General features: G+C 45.3%; 2 protein-coding genes and 1 pseudogene across 4 annotated transcripts in view; 2 read left to right on the top strand and 1 right to left on the bottom strand.

The window, feature by feature from the left end:
- The window catches only part of Cd300lf (CD300 molecule like family member f), a 134,350-nt gene that overhangs the window by 76,885 nt on the left and 36,147 nt on the right, over nucleotides 1-21,318 (top strand). The window contains exon 1 of one of the 2 annotated variants that reach the window (XM_076543702.1): nucleotides 19,900-20,131. The exons of the other annotated variant lie outside the window; for it this stretch is intronic. Coding sequence (XP_076399817.1) covers nucleotides 20,095-20,131 — 37 coding nt within the window. The 5' untranslated portion in view covers nucleotides 19,900-20,094. Of the gene's footprint in view, nucleotides 1-19,899; nucleotides 20,132-21,318 lie in introns of those variants that run through there. 2 annotated transcript variants of the gene reach the window in all.
- Cd300e (CD300e molecule) lies at nucleotides 1,011-16,996 on the top strand. 2 transcript variants are annotated; one of them, XM_076543705.1, is made up of 4 exons: nucleotides 1,011-1,159; nucleotides 11,700-11,969; nucleotides 12,731-12,839; nucleotides 14,314-16,996. In XM_076543705.1, exons 1-4 carry the CDS (start codon nucleotides 1,120-1,122, stop codon nucleotides 14,438-14,440), a joined length of 546 nt encoding a protein of 181 aa, XP_076399820.1. In that variant the 5' UTR covers nucleotides 1,011-1,119; the 3' UTR covers nucleotides 14,441-16,996. The 2 variants fall into 2 exon arrangements, with proteins under 2 accessions (XP_076399820.1, XP_006997816.1); XM_006997754.4 differs by having other exon boundaries at nucleotides 11,700-12,047.
- LOC102914214 (transcription initiation factor TFIID subunit 9-like) lies at nucleotides 17,751-18,561 on the bottom strand (annotated as a pseudogene).

Here is a 21,318-nt window from a genome sequence, read left to right as displayed (position 1 = left end):
TCCAGTAAGTAGCCCTCCCACCCCATGCTCATGCAGGCAACCGTGATTGAACTCAGTGGGCCACAGAACAAAACACAAACAGACAAACCCATGGAAATAAGAGGGGGGCTTGGCAAGAAGGAAAAAAAGGGTTTGGTGGGAGTGGAAGTTGAGAGAGAGTAAAGCAAGTGAGAATAAAATACGCTATGTACACATGAAATTGCTGAAGGATAATGAATAAGCAAAGGCAGCAACAAAAGAATTGTCACGATTATTCTGCTTCATAGATGAGGGGACTGGAGGGAAGAAGGATTCCACAACAGGCTCAGAGGCACACTGTTAGCCGATGATGGAAATGGGGGGCTGGCTCAGTGGGTGAAGGTGCTTGCTGCCAAGCTTGATGGCCTGAGTTGGAGCCCCAAGCCCCACGTAGTAGAAGGAGAGAACTGACTCCTGTGAATTGTCCTCTAGTCTCCGTACACATGCCACGGCATGTGTGCACACAGTAGACAGATAAAGAAATAATGTTATAAAATGGTGGAAACTGGATTGGAGTTGGCATGACGGGAGTCTCCACCGTGAGTGGTGATCTTGATTCTGAATTAGGTGAACACTTGATAACTTAAGTAGCTCTGGCCCACAGGAAGTCAGAACGTTGAGTCTAGAGGGATACTGAGATGCTGGGGTGGATGAGGAAGTCTGAAGTCAACCGCACAGAGACAATTGCTGAGAGAGACACACGGAGTGTTTATCTCTGATGACCCCAAAGTCGATAGACACAACAAAGGGAAGCTATGGAGATTGAGGAAGTACACTAACCAGGAACAGAGTGGGAAAAACAGGGATTTCCCACTGGAGTGTCCACACATAGCAACTGGCTTCCCTGAAGGTTTGGCTGTGAAAACTGTGCTTTCTTTAGTGCAGGCTTACGTGGTGGATCAGCTCATTCTCTGAAGTGGCTCTTGCTCATCTTCCTCTTTTGTTAAACTGGGAAGTAGCTTAGAGTGGGAAGGAAGTAGACGAGAGAAAAACACAGAGGAAAGTGGAACAAGAAGGTGGGTGCCAGGGCTCTGTTACGCACATCTGGATTCCAGAAGCCACCTGGATTTTCCTAGAGGCAGCACCCAGCAAGGCAGGAGCATGTGGCTGTGCCCAGGTCTGCTCCTTTTCTGCCTTCAAGGTGAGTGGGGCTATGGATCTGTGCACCTAATTTTTCAGAGGGTGGGAGAGGAGGAGTCCTGGGTTCAAGCCAGAAACGAGGAGTCAGCAGAAGAGGGGCAGGGGACACATCCATGCACCCATCTCTTTATCTGTATACGCCAACATTCATCCATGGACTCTACAAACCTTTATTAAGTAGCAACTGCAAGCCTGGATTGTTCTGAATGTTGCAACTCAAAGTAAGTTCCCCAGTTGAGGGAATCCTATTTAAATGAGGCAGTCAAGTAATTTTACTACAGTGTGGGACCTGCTACAACACGGAGCATTCATGTAGAAATAGACTACACCGGGGACCCCCCAGCTTTTCTCTCAGAGGAACGGAAGCTTCATTGAGGCTTCATGGAAGTCAGTCTTGAAGGATGAACAGCTGTCAAACAGGAAAGCAATAATTTACATTTAGTGCAGATAGAGATCTTAAAGATTATGGTAAGTGCAGAAGTAGCAATGGCTTTGTCTGCCTGGAGTTTAGTTTAAAGAGGTTGGAAAGGTTTGTAAGAAATAATGCATAGACAGGTCTGATAGTGTGTACCTGTAATTGCAGCACACAGGAGGCTGAGGCAGGAGGTTTGCAAGTTGTAGGCCTGCCTTAGCTACATAGTGAGATCTTGCCTTTAAAAAAATACTTGCTTTAAAAGATACTTAGGCCAAGCACAGTGGTGTATGCCTTTAATCCCAGTACTTGGGAGATAAGGGCAGGGTGGATCTCTATGAGCGAAAGACTGCTCTGGTCTGCATAGTGAGACCCCTGTCTTAAAAAACAGACAGAAAATGAGGGAAACACATTTTTCTATGGGAAATATTTCAGAATGAAAATTAGAGAATATTTCTCTTTCTTACAGATGAGTTTTCATGTTTTGTTGTTGTTGTTATTGTTTTTCAAGACAAGATTTCTCTGTTTAGTCCTTGTTGTCCTGGAACTCACTCTGTAGACCAGGCTGACCTCGAACTCAGAGCTCTGCCTGCCTCTGCCTCTCGAGTGCTGGGATTAAACGTGTGTGCCACCACTGCCTGGCTGTTGGTTTTTTTAAACGGACCCTCACAGAACATAGAATTTAAAGGCCAGGACTTAAAGGATGAGACCAGTTGGGTGACTCTGATCACAGTTTGCTTTTCTTTTCCTTTTTTTTTTTTTAAATTATGTGTATGCATGTGTGTGTGTGGTTGTGGGTGGAAATGTGAGGTCACAGGCCAGTTCTGTAGTCAGTTCTCTCCTTCCACCTTTATGGGGACTCTAGGGGCCTAACTATGACAGCTAGGTTTGCACAGCAAGCCACCGAGACATCTTGATGGCCCCCAAACAGCTTTCTCATGAGTAAAGTGAGAGGAGACTGGGTGACCGCCAAGATCCCTCAACACCTTCAGGATCTAGATCTTTCCCCGGGAGTTGCTTCACACCCATGTAGTCTCAGCACTTGGGAGACAGACAGGAGGATCAGGAGCTTAAGGACATCCTTAACTACACAGCCAGTTCAAGGCCAGTTTGGCTACACGAGAGTCTGGTTTAAAACAACAAAACAATCTAAATCTTTAGGCTAAGTAAGACAATTAGATGCATTGTGTTATACTTAGGAGGGGCTTGAATTGCCCTGATTGAAGGTGATAATGATGATGATTGTGGTGGTGGTGGTGGTGGTGGTGGTGGTGGTGGTGGTGGTGATAATAATAATAATGATTATAATAGTAAGGATGGTGAATACAATAATGGGGATGATGATTGTGATGATGATGATATACTCTTCATACAACTTGGAATGTGTGGTGGAGATTGTAATTACTGGAGTAGATTGCAGAAACAATGATGTTTGGAGCTGCCTTGTCCCAGATTGCAGGAGATGAATATGGGCTGTAGTCAGAAGTTTTCCTGTGTCCTTCCTGTCCCACAGCCTCTCAGACAAGTAAACACATAGATGCTTATATTACTTATAAACTGTATGGCCTATGGCAGGCTTCTCATTAGCTAGCTCCTATAACTTAACCCATTTCTATTAATCTATAAGTTACCACATGGCCATGGCTTACCAGTAATTTACATCTTGCTTCTCCTGGAGGCAGCTGACATCTCCTCTCTGCCTGTGCCTCTCCTTTTTCTGTCCCTGTTCTGGATTTCCTGCCTGCCTATTAGCTGCCTTGCCATAGGCCAAAGCAGTCCATTTATTAACCAATGGGAAAGACACATATTCCCAGCATACAGAAAGTCATCCCCTGGCAATCCTCTTTTCTATCTAATCAAAAAGGAAGGTTTTAGTTTTAACATAGTAAAATTATATGTAACAAACAGTTATCAAGTAAGAATTACAATTACAATATCTAGTCTATTTTTATTTGGCAAAATTAAAGAAAATATTTTATCATCTATCCTATTTTTGTGAGTCTAAAGTTTCATACCTAATTTATCTTTGATCATAACTAAGGAAAATTACAATTATAACTATCTAGTCTTCAACAACATCAAAGATCCCAGAAGGATATATTATGTAAGTAAACAGGAAGAGTATTGTAAGCAACTTCTAAAAATGTAGAATGACAGAGACAGCTACCTGCTTCGACAGTCACCCAAAGTTCCTCTGTAATATAGACCTTTAGCTTATAGGTCTAGAGTCTCAGTCACTTTTCTCAGTGTCCTGTAGAATGTCTGGCAGTCTCCTCTGCAAAGCAGGAACCTGAAGGACCATTTCGCCTTGTTTTGGTAAATTCAGTGGTAATTTTCCTATGGTTCCTGTATGTCCAGTTTATGCAACATATTATCAGCAGTCCAGGCAAAAGCAGTTTCTTGCCCAAATGGCTATTTTTGCCAAGAAGAAGATAAACCCTATATGACGTCTCTGATGCCCATCCTCCTCTTGGAAGTAATTGGTGCTGCCAGGAGCAGATGTGTCTCACTGTCCAGAAAGCCTGAGTTTTTAAAACATTTTAAATGCCATATTCTATAGGTCTTTGAAGTCTTTGAAGATTACCTGCCTAATCAAAATATATCTATATATGCCTAGAAAACTTAACTAACATGACTATAAGTTTGACTATCATAGATAACTATGGCTTATTTTTTATATTATTCTTATTGTCTCTTTAAAGACTTTATTTTTTTAAATATATAAATCTTTTTTTATTATTATGTATATAGTGTTCTGATTGTGTATATCCCTTCAGGCCAGAAGAGGGAACCAGATCTCACTACAGATGGTTGTGAGCTACCATGTGGTTGCTGGGAATTGAACTCAGGACCTCTGGAAGAACAGCCAGTGCTCTTAACCTCTGAGCCCCAATTCTTTCTCTTTCTTTCTTTCTTTCTTTCTTTCTTTCTTTCTTTCTTTCTTTCTTTCTTTCTTTCTTTCTTTCTTTCTTTCTTTCTTTCTTTCTCTCTCTCTCTCTTTCTTTCTTTCGTCCTTCCTTCCTTTCTTCCTTTTTTTTTTTTTTGGTTTTTCAAAACAGGGTTTCTCTGTGTAGTTTTGGTACCTGTCCTGGATCTCACTCTGTAGACCAGGCTCGTCTAGAACTCATAGAGATCCGCCTGGCTCTGCCTCTCTAGTGCTGGGATTAAAGGCATGTACCGCCACTGCCCGGTTCTATTTCTTTATATAACTGTCTATCCTCCTTTTCCTCTCTCTTCCAAGCCTATGTACATTTTTACACACACTAAACAGTTTATTCCATCTGAATCTGTCTCATTGTGAATCTATAATCTTTATCTGACCAGGAGATATTTTAAACTGCTAAGCTGCATGGATAGGACCAGCAACCTTTGCTGCTGACTCTGCCCACATCAGCTCTCCAACGTGGTGGGGGGTACCCAGGAGAGTCACACTTACCCCTCTAACTCTGGGGTCCATGCTGCCATCAGGGAGCATAAGTTGGCCCATAAACCCTTTTTGTCTGTATGAGTAAAAGCTAAATCCACCATGCAGTGTGCTGCATGGCTTGGAGACACCTCTGTGTACTGGGGCAGGAATCCACCATGCTGCTTAGCTTATGATAGCTGGCAGCCAACTCCATCTCACAGGCAGCTGTTGGGAAACAAGTCTCTGTGCTGCTACTGACATGAGACTGTAGCTAGAGTTTTTTGGCCTTGCCCACAGTCAGGACAAATCTCTGTCACCTGCCAGTCCCACAGCCGTTCAGACCCAACCAAGTAAACACAGAGACTTATATTGCTTACAAACTGTATGGCCGTGGCAGGCTTCTTGCTAACTGTTCTTATAGCTTAAATTAACCCATTTTTATAAATCTATACCTTGCCACGTGGCTGGTGGCTTACCGGCGTCTTCACATTCTGCTGGTCATGGCGGCTGCAGTGTCTCTCTGCCTCAGCCTTCCGCTTCCCAGAATTCTCCTCTCTCCTTGTCCCACCTACTTCCTGCCTGGCCACTGGCCAATCAGTGTTTTATTTGACAGACAGACCATCCCCCAGCATGAGACTGTGAGACTAGGAAGCCTAGTGTGGCTCCGTTACTGTGCGTTCAGAATCTTTAAGCTTTCTTAGGTCTATGTGGATCAATGCCCAATGGTGAGCGCCAAATGTAGTCAGAAGTTTTCCTGTGTTCCACCCGTCCCATAGCTTCTCAGACAAGTAAACACATAGACACTTATATTACTTACAAACTGTATGGCCTAATGGCTCAGGCTTCTCACTAGCTAGCTCCTATAACTTAACCCATTTCTATTAATCTATAAGTTGCCACATGGCTGTGGCTTACTGGTATTTTCACATCTTGCTTCTCCTGGTGGCTGCTGGCATCTTTTCTCTGCCTGTACCTCTCCTTTTCCTGTCCCTGTCCTGGATTTCCTGCCTGCCTATAAGCTGCCTTGCCATAGGCCAAAGCAGTCCATTTATTAACCAATGGGAAAGACACATATTCCCAGCATACAGAAAGACTTCCCCCAGCAGTGGGCTTTTCCCTTCTTCACAGTAAATGGCAACTTAAAGTCAGATGGGATGAGAATATTGACACCACAATAATCAGTAAACACCATGAAGCAGGACCACTCCTGCTTCTTTGAGTAAGCTTGTTTACATTTGACAAAATTACCCAAGTGCAGTAGTTCAGTGCAGTTAACTGAAAACAGGACCCCCTTTTCACTCATCCTCAGGAGCTAGCTGGCCTCACCACCCGACCCATTCACCTTTTCACGAAGGGTATATTTGCACCTGGGCAGGCAAGTGCTCACGCCTAGATTTCAACTTTGAAGCAATTTGTACTGACAAAGTGCACTCTGCTGCATCTCAGGCCTGGCATCCTGCTCACCCTCTACTTTCATGACCCACCCTCCACCCGCTGCACCCACCCAAGGCTGTAAAGACTGTTTGGGAAAAGGCAGGCATTTTATATTTGTAGAGGAGAGCCACCAGGGTTTATATCATGAGTGTGAGAACGAGGAATGAGAAAACGATAGAAAAAAGACAGAAGGGACAATTCCAGAGTGGGAGTGGGGGGTGGAGGGTGGGGTGGGGGTGGTGGGGTGGGGGTGGTGGAGGAGGGGAGGCTAAGAGAAAGGAAGTGGTTTCTGGTAGAAAACCAACAGAAATAGCCAGGCAGAGTGGCACATACCTGTAGGTACACACACAAGAGGATTGTGAATTTGAGGCCAGTTTTGGCTTACCAGAGAGACCGTGTCTAAAGAAAAAGGAGGAGGAAAGAAAGAGAAAGAAAAACAAAACAAAACAACAACAAAAATCAAAATAAAGTGAACAAAGCTAGGCCAGTGAGACGGCTCACGGGAGAAAGAGCTTGCCACACGAGCCTCGAGTCCGGTCCCTGGAGCCCACAAAACGGAAGGAGAGAACTGACCCCCTCAAGTTGTCCTCTGACCTCTGCATACCATGTCCCCTACCAATAAATAAACAAAAAGTTAATGAGAAACTAGAACTTCTTCTTTTTTTTTTTTTTTTTGTTTTTCGAGACAGGGTTTCTCTGTGTAGCTTTGCGTCTTTCCTGGAGCTCACTTGGTAGCCCAGGCTGGCCTCGAACTCACAGAGATCCGCCTGCCTCTGCCTCCCGAGTGCTGGGATTAAAGGTGTGCGCCACCACCGCCCGGCATAGAACTTCTTTTTTAAATGTATTTATTTATTTTACTTCTGGATGTAGTTTCCCCTCCCGTCTCTCCTCCCAGCCCCTCCCCACATCTCCCCTCTGTACCCCTAATCCACTCCTCCTCTGCTTCTATTCAGAAAAGGCCAGGCCTTCCGTGGACATCAACCAAACATGGCATACCAAGTTGCATTAAGACTAAGCACCTCCTCTTGTAATAAAGCTGGCCAAGGAGACCCAGTACGAGCAGTAGGATCTCAAAAGCCAGCCAAAGAATCAAAGACAGCCCCTGCGTCCACTGTTAGGAGTCCCACAAGAAGACTAAGCTACATAGCGGTCACATATATTCACAGGGCCTAGGCCAATCCCGTGCAGGCTCCCTGGTTGTTGGTTCAGTCTCTGTGAACCCCTGTAAATTCAGGCTAGTTGATTGTGTGGGTTTTCTTGTGATGTCCATGACCCCTCGGGCTCCTACAATCCTTCCTCCTTCTCTTCAGCAGGATTTCCCAGCTCAGCCTAATGTTTGATTGAGGGTCTTTGCATCTGTTTCTATACTTGCTGCATGAAGCCCCTCTGATGACATTTGGGCTAGGCACCAATCTATGAGTATTAGCAGAATATCATTAGGAATCATTACACTGACATTTTCTTTTCCTTTTTCTTGGTTTTTCAAGACAGGGTTTTTCTGTGTAGCTTTATGCCTTTCCTGGAACTCACTCTGTAGACCAGGCTGGCCTTGAACTCACAGAGATCTGCCTGGCTCTGCCTCCCGAGTGCTGAGATTAAAGGTGTGCGCCACCACCACCCGGTGACATTTTATTTTTCTCCAGTCATGTTTGGTTCTATCCTAGGTCTCTGGGCCATCTAGCCTCTGGGTCCTGGCCCTCCAGGGAGAAACTAGAATTTCTATTCATTGAATTTCTATTTTATAGTCCACACTTTCAAGTTTATAATGTTATTAGAATTTTATTTGATTGACATGATGATTGCACACACTATGGGGTACAATGTTATTTTGATGTGTGCACACATTTTGCAGTGCTCAAATCAGTACTGACATTTATCAAAATATGAATGAACCTGAGGACATCATATTAAATAAAATAATGCTCTGGGTGTGATAACTCAGGCCTGTGATTTCAGCACTCAGGAAGCAGAGGCAAGAGGATCTTGAGTTCAGGGTTGATTTGGCTAAAATAGTGAAATGCTATCTCAAAAACAAAAACACAAAAGGCATTTCTGTCCTGGCCCTGTTGTTATGTAGTGGAGAGGCAGGTTCCCTCCTGCAAATTCTGGAAGGTTCTTAGGTTTGATTAGATCAGTAGCTACCAGAGTCCTGGCCTGTGGCTTGAGGTGTCGTGTCCCCCCCCCCCCCCCCCCCCCCCCCCCCCCCCCCCCCCCCCCGGCTACATGGAGATGCTGAGAGCGCCGCCATGACCCGTTGCCTGGTGCCGAGGAGCCTGGAGAGAGAAGGCAATCCCCATGTGAACGTTGTACAAATGCTCAGATTGGAATTTGGGTGAAATTGTTGAACGGTCTGGCTCCCCAGACTCCTGTAGCCGGTGCTGCCACGTCCTCAGCTGACTCAGGCTCTGGCTCCACACAAAAGATGTTGCTCAACGTTCACCTTCACTCTGTCATTCACTGTCTTCCAGTCGAGATGACACCAAGTCTATCTAAAATGCTCAGTTCAGCAAATGTGGCTTTGAAACAGCACAAGAACTTGCAAAGATGACTCACACAGAGCCTTCTCTTTGAGAAAACATAATTTGAGTAAAATAATTTTGTTTTTAGGGTTTTTTTTGCTTGTTTGTTTTTTTGTTTGTTTGTAGACCAGGCTGGCCTCAAATTCACAGAGATCCACCTGCCCCTGCCTCCTGAGTGCTGGGATTAAAGGCATGCATCACTATGCCCAGTGAATAAAATAATTTTTAATGGAAAAACTAATAAAAAAGCTTAATTGAAGTGCAGAATGTTGAGTACCGTGTGCTTTCAGCAGCCCATGGAGCCCACAGTAGATGATCTCATCGGGACCGTTAATACCGTTAATACCATTTAAGCCTATGAGCCATTTGTGAACTAGGCAGAGAAGGCAGCAAAGTCCCCATTTTACAGACACACAGTAAGAGGCACCTAAAGGAGACCCCCATACTCAGCGGGGTTCCCTCCTGAACCCCGGATTAGGCACAAACACCTATTTTCACAGAGAGATCCTTTATTAAGTGGGGAAGAAAATTAAAGTGGCTGCTTTCTGACTCAGGCAGAAAACAGCAGCAAATGACCTTGCAGGGGTCATTTTTTGGAGGAGAAGAAGGGGAGGAGGTCTGTGTTAGCATGGACTGGGATGGGGTGGTAAAGGACATGGGTGATGAGGGAGAAGGGAAGGGGACGATGGAAAGGGGGAGGGGGACTTGTCTTGGGGGGACAAAGGACTGCCTCTGGATAGAGGGGAGACAGATGTGGTACAGAGGCTAAAGGCGATTTATAAAGTTAAAGGGGGAAACCCTGTGTTAGGATGAGGTATTTTATTTAATTTTAACTGGGCATGTTAATTAGGTGAACCAAAGGGGACTTTGATTGCTGGACCTTGGTAGTCAGCCTCAGGAGCTCTTACCACTGACTATGGAAGTGTCTAGAATCAAGACAAGCTTGTATGTTCAAGAAACAGATCAGGATGCTTCCTGCTGGCTGCGCTTCTACGATGTATCAGTTTTCTTGATGCTGTAACAACTGGCAAGAAGCAACTTCAGGGAGGAAGGGCTTAGCTGGGCTTGGAGTTCAAGGGAATAAGGTTTAGCAAACTATTAGTAGACCTAAAGCTACCTTTGTTTTTTGTTTGTTTGGTTTTGGTTTTACAAGGCAGGGTTTCTCTAAGATACCACTTTCTTGGGCAATGTGAGGAAAGGAATGAAACCTCACCCAAGGGCAAGTTCAAGCCTTAATTAAGCCTGGGCCATTCCTACTTTAACACTAAATATCTATATATGAAAGGAATGCCAACTCTATGACAGCAGCCTTTACAGCAAATACTGATTGTGCCGAAAAGTTTTCATTTGCTGGTGAGAGGCTCCGATCAGACTCTAGGACAAGGAGGCTCCACCACCTTCTCATTTACCCGTAATTTCCCTTTCTTTCTATACTGCCCATGTACCCCTAAAGTCTCAGTTTACCCCCAATGAATCTATAGGGTGCCCCCTTTCTACTTCCAGAAATATGTCAGCTATCAGCTGAGCCATGTGGGTGGTGCTGGATGCTGGTGTTTGTGTCCATTCCGGTGTGTGCGATTATCCTCCATCCTCAAAAGAGTCAAGAGTTACTTGCAAAGGGCAGTCTTGGGACTGACTAGGACTCTGGTTAAGAGCACTTGTTGCTCTCACAGGGTACCCAGATTTGGTTCCTAGAACTTACATGGATGCTCACAACCATCTGTAACTGTAGTTCCAGGGATCCTCTTCTGACCTCTGAGGGCATGCATGCCTCACACATAAAATAAAATGTAAAAATCTTAAAAAAAATAGACTCTTGCTGGGTGGTGGTGGTGCATGCCTTTAATTTCAGCACTTGAGCAGCAGAGGCAGGGGAGCTCTGTGAGTTCAAGGCCAACCTGGTCTACAAAGTGAGTTCCAGGGCAGAGAGAGCTGTTACACAGAGAAACCCTATCTTCAAAAAAACATATATATATATATATATATATATATATATATATATATATATATATATATATATATAGTCTCTCATTGCAAGACACAATCTGGAAAAATAATTAAACAATATGAAGTAACTTATGTCAGGACACACACACACAGCAATAGTGGAGTAAATCAGGTTTTTTTTTTTTTTTTTGAGATGGTCTGCTACATAGCTCAGGTTGGCTTGAAATTCACTATGTAGATGAGGCTGACCTCAAACTCAAAATCCTCCCGTCTCAGCCCCCTGAGTGCTAGGAAGGCTCTACCACATGCAATTTAGAAATTAAATTTTTTTTTTGGTTTTTTGAGACAGGGTTTCTTTGTGTAGCTTTGCGCCTTTCCTGGAACTCACTTGGTAGCCCAGGCTAGCCTTGAACTCACAGAGATCCGCCTGGCTCTGCCTCCCGAGTGCTGGGATTAAAGGCGTGCGCCACAAACGCCTGGCTAGAAATTAAATTTTTAAAGAGCAAGTTTGACATGCAGAAGATTCCAGAATGCAGAGGTATGAGTCCAAAGGAAGTGATTTGCATATAACCTAACTTTATGCCAGCCTTGACTTCACTTAACCAGTCCCTAAAGGCAGGTTCCCTGTGTGGTCACTTGGTGCCTAGTGTCCACTGGGGACAGGTTTTTATTTGTTTCTCTGCCACAGCCTCCAGTTCTTTTGGTTTGGGTCCCAAGTCCAAATGTCCTTCCTGGTCCTTTCCCTGGATCTCCCCATGCTTCAGGGAAACTTATTTCCGGGCCCATCAGGAAGGAGGTCTTGACTCAGGCTTATGTTTTCCAGGCTGTCTATCTCTGACGGGCCCTGGCTCTGTGTCTGGCTACGTGGGAGGCTCTCTTCACGTGCAGTGTCAATATGGAAAATCATACAAGAACCATCTTAAATACTGGTGTCGAGGAGAGTACGACACAAACTGTAAAACTATTGTGGAAACCAAAGGAAACGGGGAAGAAAAGAAGAATGGCCGAGTGTCCATCAGAGACCATACTGAGAACTTCACCATGACAGTGACCATGGAGAACCTCAGCGAAGATGACGCTGGATCTTACTGGTGTAAGATTCAAACTTTCTTTATCTGGGATTCATGGTCACGTGACCCAGCCGTCCTTGTAAAGGTACATGTTTTCCCAGGTAAGACTATCCTGGCTCCAGCCACAGAGCTTTTAGGAGGGGTCTGTGCTTTGGACATGGGTGGGCATTGTCTTGAAGCGTGACTATGAATATTGTCCTCATCTCAGTTGGGCTGGGGAGAGAGTGTGCTATAGACATGGAGAGAGAGATGGCTGACCTTTCACCCATAGGAGGGGCGGTTGAGATATAGGTCACACAAATGACCCAACTCCTGATGTCTCTAGGAGGAGCCTAGAGACAATCTAATTCCTCCTTAGTGTTGCATTAAAGTGATCTTTAATTGCTCCCATATGAAATATGCGTGAAAACCTTCCATGGTCTCTGGGAGAATCCTTGGGCCACAAGCTGAGCTGTGTTCCTTCATTCTCTCTCCTGGGCTTCTCACTAAGCAGGGGGAACCCTGGAAGACCTCTCTGCCCTCCCTCGGGCAGAGTCAGGGATGGGAGGAAAGTCTGAGATGACACATAGGACCAGTCTTTTGGTAGGAAGGCCCCTTCAGCCTTTGAGAGCCCCACCCAGGATATGGCTGAGCCTTGAGAGCCCCACCCAGGATATGGTTTAAAGCACTTCTCGAAACCCTCTGTGAATGTATGGTTCTGTGTGATGTCAGATCCACACAGACACTCATTTAGTGCAGGCTTGGGATCAAGCAGTGACCTGATGTGTATCTTTATCTCTAACAGCCACAACTCCCATGGAGACCACACTCCCAGCAACAACTCCCACCCTCCCACTAGTGAATACTGGACATCTGAGGATGAGCACCACCGAGATGTTCTTCCTCCAACTATGGTAAGGGTCCAAGGCCTGGAGAGAGTCAGGAGCTGTAGGATTCCAGCAGTGTCACCCACATTGAGGAAACCTTACTATTGAGTGATATTTCCTCCCCCTCTGATCTCAGCTTCCACATCCTCCAAGCCTGCATGTGGGTGCCAAGTGTGGAGGAGGGGTTCGAGGGACACGGGCTTGAGGTCGAGTCTATGTTTGGTAGATTCACAGACGTTTCCCATTCACCCCTCTCTTTTCTATCCATCCCTGCCGGACTCTAGATTCAGAATCCTACCTCTGTGTAGACTCTTCAAAGGTCATCGTTGGAGGCCAGGGAGGTGACTCAGTGGGTAAAGGTGCTTGTCACCTTTGTTCATTCTCCGAACCCCACAATAAACGAATAGATGTAAAGGTCTTTGTTCGGCCGGGGTCTTGCTCCCATGAGATGTTCACGAGGAGCAGGCCCAGCCCCAGGCTGAAGTTTTCCGTTGTTCTCCCTTCTCTCCCAGAGGTACTCAGAAAGGGCTATGATGCCTGTGCTGGATCGTCTTACATCGGCTTGACACACAAACTAGAGTTACCTGAAAGGAGGGAACCTCAAGTGAGAAATCCCTCCATGAGATATGGCTATAGGACATTTCTTAATTAGTAATGGACAGGGGAGGGCTGAGCATGTTGTGGGTGGTGTCACCCCTGGGCTGGTGGTCCTGCGTTCTATAAGAAAGCAGGCTGAGCAAGCAGGCTAAGCAAGCCATGAGGAACAAGCCAGTAAGCAGCACTCCTTCACGGCCTTTGCATCAGCTCCTGCCTCCAGGTTCTTGCTGTGCTTGAGTTCCTGTCCTGACTTCCTGTGGTGATAAACAGCAATGTGGAAGTGTAAACTGAATAAACCCTTTCCTCCCCAACTTGCTTTTTGGTCATGGTGTTTTGTTGAAGCAATTGAAACCCCGACTAAGAAGACAGTGCCTTTAGGCCCTGAGGGAGAGAAATTCAGGATAATTAGTTTCAAGAAGTCAGCTGAAGACTGGAAATGTAGCTTAGTTGCTACAATGCTTGTCTAACATGCACAAATCCCAGGGTGCGACCCCCACAGCTGCATAGATTGGGTGCTGTAGTGCACATCTGTAATGTGCGTTAGGGAATTGACCTCAGAAGACACAGCAGTTCAAAGTTGTAACTATGTCAGGAAGCCGGCTTGTGCTGCTGTGTGAGATCTGCCCCACCACTAATAATGCCACTTAATAACTGGAAGACAGTAGGTAGCTCTGGGCCTTGCTTCTAGTAAACTGTGTCTACCTAGAACCCTTTCCTCTCTTCACTAGTCACCCCTCAACAAGAGATGCGGGGAGGAAGGGTGGTGGGACCACAGGGGCAGACTTCCTTGAGTAATTTTCTAGTTTGATTCTGAGTCATTTGGGCTTTTGAGGAAACGTGGGATGAGACAGATGGGTCCTGGAACCTCCCCTTGAACTCATTTTCCTTCCCCACATGCCCACAGGTCCCTGCTCAGCAGCATCCACTTCCAAGTCCTGGTCTTCCTGAAGCTACCCCTGTTTCTGAGCATGCTCTGTGCTGTCTTCTGGGTGAACAGGCTTCAGAAGATCCCTGGGGGGAATTTAGAGTGAACTTCCCAAGAGCTATGAAGCGAAGCATCCCAGGAATGTTCTGGGAGAAACTCAGCCCTTGCAGACCGGATGAGAGACACACTGGACTCTGGGTTGATTCTGCCTGGATTCTGGACTTCACTATTCCGTGTCTTAAGGGAGAGTCCTGGTTATCTGAGAGTCTTAGCAATCAGATTCCTGTGAAGTCCTCAGCATAAAGAGGGAACAAGGTTGGGACATACTTTTAATCCCATTGTTGGAGAGGCAGAGGCCGGTGGCTCTCTGTGAGTTCAGGGCTAGCCTAGTTTACATAGTGAGTTCCAGGACAGCCAGGGCTATATAAACAAGACTCAAGGCTATATAAACATCCTCCACCGACCCAAAAAAGGGAACAAGACTCCCCTGAGTCCTGTGTTGGAGGTCCTCCTTTCCCTTCTCCAGATTTCTTGGTTTCTGCTCTCATGTCAGCTTCAAAGGGTAAGAACCCTCTAGAAGGTTCTTGAGCACCTCTAGCCCCCTTGATCTCTGTGACATAAAAGCATCTCAGGTCATTGTCTCTGATGGCAGCAACCACCTCCTTCCTACAGAGAAGAGTTTGCAGAGGAACACATCCCTCATAGATTTGGATCACAGGCCATGTTCCCTCTTCTAGAACAATCCCAGAGGATTCGGCTTCTGGCAGAGCATCTTCATGGCCCACTTTCTCAAAAATACAGCTTTATTTTAAACCTTATCTGATCCTTATAGCTCACATGATCTTGAAGCCTCCTTATGTCCCATGACTAGAGAGCATGTGTCAGAGTTCAGCACATGCTTGGCTGGGCTGAAAATAGTCAATCAGCTTGAAAGTGAAGTTCTGTGGTTACTCAGATCAGCAGTAGAGAAAGGTGGTGAGTGCCACGGATGTCACTCTGTATTTCCTAACCCAGGGGTCTCCTGTGCATAGTACCAACTTAGGGTCCATCTTTGTTCACTTTAGAAACTGGCTGAGACCACCTTAAGGATAAAGATAGATATTCAAAGACAGATGCAGGGCCAGTGGTGAGGAGATATCATATCATCCGGGCATCCACTGGACATCCTCAGCTCAGAAAAAGGCCCATTTGTTGAATGCTTGCCAGTTTTCTTCCTTGATGTTCTTTGCAGGGGGGCCTCACAGGGTTAGCTACAAGTGTCACCATCTCCATTCACTCCAGGCATTCATGTCAGACCTCTTTCTCCACCCTCAGGCTCAGGCTTGTCTTGAACTAGTGATGCCCATTTCCACAGAGAGGACACATTTATAGGAGCATCGTAAGTGAATGTAAAGACCCAAGGGGTAACTCTCATGATGATAGTTCTCCATGGAAGCTGTCTACTGACAGAGCACACCACGGACATGGTTTCTTAGAGCAAGGCTTGTCTGTCAGTCCAGCATAATGAAGTTTTCCTTCTAACAGTTCAGATGGAGTGTATGGATTCAGCATCAACCCTTGCTTACATTTTTCCTTCTGAACATTGGGTACACTTGAGCATACCAAGATCCTGGATGTAATATAGGAGAGTTTACCTGGCCAGTGGTGCATCATCTTCAAGGATGAGTCAGAGAGTGACGGGTCTAAGCGTAAGATGGGAGTAACTGCTGGGTGTGGGAAAGAGAGGGGCGGCCTTGGATGGTGTGGAGCCTAGTGCATGACTGCATTACCAGACAGAGGGTGTCGGCTAGGAGTCTAGAGGTGTGGGCTGGCAGAATTTTGAGGGCTGGAGAGGAAGGAACAGGGAGGGATTAGCTGGTGCCCAGGAGTAGGTGAAATCACCAGGTGAGCTTCAGGACCAAGAACAGAGCTCTGGAGGGGGAGGTGAAGCCGTTGAGGTAGGCGTTCAGGACCAAGGACAGAGACCATGGAGGCTCTTAAACCACGCCAACCATGCCTGTTTCAAGGCGGAAGGTAGTGTAAAAGGCAGAAGTGAGCTAGGATGAAGGGCCACTGAAGTTGACATGCACAGTTACTGGACCCTCTAGAGACCTCGTGCCTATAATGCACAAGTCCTGTGACCCTTTCTTCCAGCTTCCCCTACCAGGGGTGCACTGTATGTGTGTAGTGCGAGGTGTCGGCAAAATATTGTGAACTGCATTGCAGCTTACTCAGTTCTCAACAGTTTTCACATATGTTCATTTACATGTGTGTTTAACTATGCACTGTTGTCCCATGTGTACATCCATGTAATGACCATCATGGTCAAAACAGAGAATTGCTTCATCATCACAAAACCTACTTCATGTCAATCTACCCCACGACTGTCCACTAGAGACCACTAATGTGTTCTCCAACTCTGGTTCTGTCACTTTGAGAATGTTCTGGAAATGGAAGCATTTCAATGTCATATTTTGAGATCAGCTTTCCTCCCTGCTTGGTAAGTTACAATGATTCTGGGGTCCATACAAGCAGATGTACTTAGAAATAATTCACTCCTCTTTTATACTGGGTGTGATTCTATCACAAAATGGAATAAATTCACAACAGTTTGTTTAACTACTTGTTCACTGGAGTATTTGGGTCCCTTCCATTACAAATAAAACTGTTATCCATATTCATACATATTTTCCTTTATATGATTATGCATATTTATTTCTCCAGTGTGTATGTTTCACGACTACTAAGATATATAGTGAGTTTATGTTTAGTTTTCTAGTAAATAACCCAACTATTTGTAAAAACAAAACAATCAAACACATTTGAGTGGAAGATGTTTGACATTATCTAGAGCCCAGGGAGAGATGGAACCACCAAAAGATGGATTCTGGTCCAAGGACAGAGCATCCACAGTGGAACTTACACAGACAACAAATTTCCCTTGAATTATTGTGAGCAAACCAGAATGTGCCTGTTAGTCCGTGCAGAACCTCAGATGCTAGTCTGTGACCACTGACCAGAGGATGGAGACTTCAGAGCTGTGGGTGTATGCCTGGGCCATACGGTGCTCCCAGCAGGCATGGGGACTGACCTAAGGTGCACAGATGGGCGTGTGGGGATGAGGTGGGGACCAGTCAGCAGGGCAGAGTCAGCTCTTCTGCCTGCCTTGTGACTGGGGCCCTGGTGTCACACCTTCAGGTCTTGTTGTTCTTTTATTATTTTTTTATAAATGACAATTTAAATTTTTTATATATAAAAGTTGATGAAAAACCATTGCTAGTTCTATTACAGCTGAACATTTCAATTAAAAAGCATAGTAAGTATACTTATTAAATACCATTTTCTAAAATACAGCATTAAAACATCTAACATGCTTATTTAATTTCAGTACAAAGGATTCAAGACCAAGTATGCATGTTACATGCATCACAGTTAGATTACAAATGATCATAGTTATCATCATCGTCGTCGTTGTCATCATCATCATCATCTTCAAGTTTTCTTATCAGCGCATTTGCCAACTCATTGGCTGCATTTTGTAATACCATATTAGTAACAATAACAATGTTTTTGGATCCATTTAATGATGGGTTAATTAGAACGTTCTGAACTGCTGATATTGCAGGAATTAAAGCTTTTAAAGCAAAAGACTGAGGAGCAGGCTTCTGTACTGTAAACTTTTGCCCTGTGAGGGACACTGGCATGCCTACTTTAGTTGAGACAGTTTAGTTGGAATGGAGTGCCTAGTGTGGGAGTACTTGGTCTGCTAGAAACGGAGCCAACACTTCACAGTGGAACTGTTACTTCTCTTGCCCCCCCCCTTTTTAATAAAGACTGTAGTTTGGGGCAATTAAGCAATATCTATCAGGAGGCAACCGAGGACCTGAGTATGGCTTGCTCAATGGCAACGGGGTTTGATTTCTTTATCTTGCAACATCTAATAAAAAACCTCTCACAGGAGAAGTGAAAGACTGGTTTTCAAGGGAGAAGTGAAAGACTAGTCTGCACGGGACTGGAGTGCCAACCTCACATGATTTGCATCAACAGTATCTTTCTTAGCATGGCTTGAATAAATTTTAGCATCATCTAGAATTGTGGTCACATATCTATTGGAAGGCAAACTCCAACATCTGATTTATAACTCCTGGCTCATGTTCTGCAATCTCCATGTCCTTCAGGATTTGTGCCATCAATCATCTCAACATCTTTTGGCATGCTCTTGGGAGAAGCCATCTTGCCAGACTCCATGATATCGGGTGATCAGACTTGTTGAGCTAAATCACCCACATGAATGCACTTCAGTCACGATATTGATGCAAATTATTTGCCTATTGTGGCTTTTCCAACTCCTGGTGTACTAGTGAGCAGGAAGTTTCATAGTCTTTCTTTGCACGCACCTGGTGCCTTGGCTCACACTCCCAACTCACTTGCCAGGGAGGAGCCGGAGAGACTTGTTGTTCTTATAATAAGCAATGAGATGGTCCTAGATTAAGACCCTTTTCTGTAGCAGTTTAATGTCCTGGTTGCAAATTCTTTTAAACTTCCATTCCTCATCGGGATCAATTTTCCTTTGCCTTGAACTGGGTGGTCTGGGACAGCTTCAGCCAGTAGATGGCAGTGTGGCTCTTAATCTCTTCTTCAATCAGCATCTTGTGGACCTCAAGCCTAGAGTTTTTAGAACTGCCTACATTCAGGGTTGGTTGTTCCTCTTCATTCAAACTTCTCTGTACACACCCTCACAGACACACCTACAGGATAGACTCCTGTGGGATTTCAAAGCCAGTCAAGCTGAAAATGAAGATTAACCACCATAAACATCCCCCCGCCCCCCCCCCCCCCCCGGTGTGTGAATGTGTGTGTGTGTGTTTAAAATTTCCTTCCATGAATTTGATACCAGACATACACTGTGCCTATGTCTATCAACACTTACAACTTGTCCTCTGGATTTAAACCAACTGCAGATTCCCAACACTTGGGAGGCTCACACTGCAGAGAGTTTGAAGACAACTTAGGGTACACAGCAAAACTGTCTTATAAAAACAAAATAAGGGGTTGTGGATTCAGTTCAGTGGGTAGAGTGCTTGCTGGCATTCGTGAAACCTTGGGTTCAGTCTTCAGTCTCTCATAACACTGATGGTGTTGATGAACGCCTGTGGAATCCCAGCACTTTGGTGCTGGAGGAAGGAGGATCAAGGCAGATTGAGCGACATGAGACCTTGTCTCAAACCCAAACTCTCCCTTTCTCTGCAAACACCTGTGACCCCAGTAGCCATTGTGACAGGTGTCTTTGGCCAGAGAAATCTCTGCTCTGAGTTCATAGCAGTGCTGCCCCAGGCTGAGCCTTTAGCAGTGCCACTACCACTGGGCTAGCCTGGGCTGCCTTGTGCTCTCTTGTTACTGCAGACAGCCTGCCTTTGGTTGCTCTCTCCTCCCATGATTCCCTGCACTCACATGTGTACTGGGTGAGCAGAGGGGTTTGCTGTGTTCTGTAGTTTGCATCTGTCTTTACTGTCCTGTCTATCTGCCTCTCCCTTTAAGAGTCCCACCCATCTTTTAAGTTCATATACAGCAGCAGAGGAAATTCCCTGTTCACCCAGCTGCACCACACATACGATGACTTGGTCTTCTCAAAGACTGACATTCTCTTTCTCGAAACAAGCAAAAGTGAGAAGTTGTCAAGGAAGTAAACGAGAGAGACCTAGAGGAAATTCAGGCTGAGCTTTGAGTTCTTGCAGGGTGCTGGCATCTGTCACCACCACGGCCAGGAGAGGAGGCAGGACCATGTGGCTGTTCCCTGCTCTGCTCCTCTTCCTCCCAGGTAAGTAGCTGGGGCTTTAAGACATCACAGAGTCAGTGGTGGCACAGGACACAGAGTCTGCCCTGGGTTAGGGAAAACAGGAAAGGCTAATTCATTCATCAGCTGCTTACTCCCTAAACAAAAGGAAAGTTGTTGGCATCTGATGGATCCTGTGGGTGCTGCAGGAAAACAAAACCAAAACTAAAATTTAAAAACCTTCCAGAGTGTGTTTCTCAATCCCAATGCCCGACAAAAGTGGTTGAGTCCATGGACAAACTAATTCTTTTAAAAATACATTTATAGTTTTATATTTGGCACTTTGAGATAACATCTTATGCAGCCTAGGATGACCCGGAACTTGTGATTCTCTGGCCTCTACCTTCCGAGTGTTGGGATTTCTAGCATACACCTCCATTTCCAGTTACATTCTGATTTTTAATCGACACAGTAATTAAACATACTTCTAGGGGTGTGGTAGTGCATGCTCTAATGCCGGCACTGAGAAGACAGAGGTAGGTGGACCTCTGTGAGCTCAAGGCCAGTCTGGTCTACACAGGGAAACCTATCTCAAAAAGAAAAAAGAAACTGATAGATACAATGTACTATTTGCATGTGTGTATATAGGATGTGACGGTCAGATCCAGGGAACTGACATTCCACCACATGAGTCTGTCATTTCTGTGTACTAGAGGCATCGGAAATCTTCTCTATGAGCTATTTTGAAATACTGAATCGTCAACCATATTTCTCAGCTGTGTTGTACAACACTAGACGTTGTCAACTCACCAAATGACCCCTACATCCTCAGCACTCTCTCTGTCCACCTCTTCCCTGGCACCCTGCCCAGGCTGATAATGGCTATTCTGTTCACTACTTCTTTGAAGTTAACTTTCATGCTTTTTGAAAAAAATCTGTCTGCGAGGTGTATGCGTATGTAAATGTTTAGTGTGTGTATGTGTGTGCTCAAGTACATATGTGTATGCACACACATATGTGGAAGCCAGAGATTACCACTGGGTACCTTTATCACTCTCCACCTTGTTTGTTGAGAGCTGGAGCTCACTGACTCAGCCTAGGTGGCCAGTGATGGATCCCCAGGGATCCTCTTGTCCCTGACTCCCCAGCTCTTAGGGGTACAGACACACCCCACCTCATCTGAATTTTTCTATGTGTTCTGAAGATCCAAACTCAGGTTCTCCTGCTGCTGC

Source organism: Peromyscus maniculatus, chromosome 8 (assembly GCF_049852395.1).
Source record: "Peromyscus maniculatus bairdii isolate BWxNUB_F1_BW_parent chromosome 8, HU_Pman_BW_mat_3.1, whole genome shotgun sequence".
Lineage (NCBI taxonomy): Eukaryota > Metazoa > Chordata > Mammalia > Rodentia > Cricetidae > Peromyscus > Peromyscus maniculatus.
The sequence above is the reverse complement of the archived record's forward strand: the minus strand, read 5'-3'. Positions and strand labels throughout refer to the sequence as shown.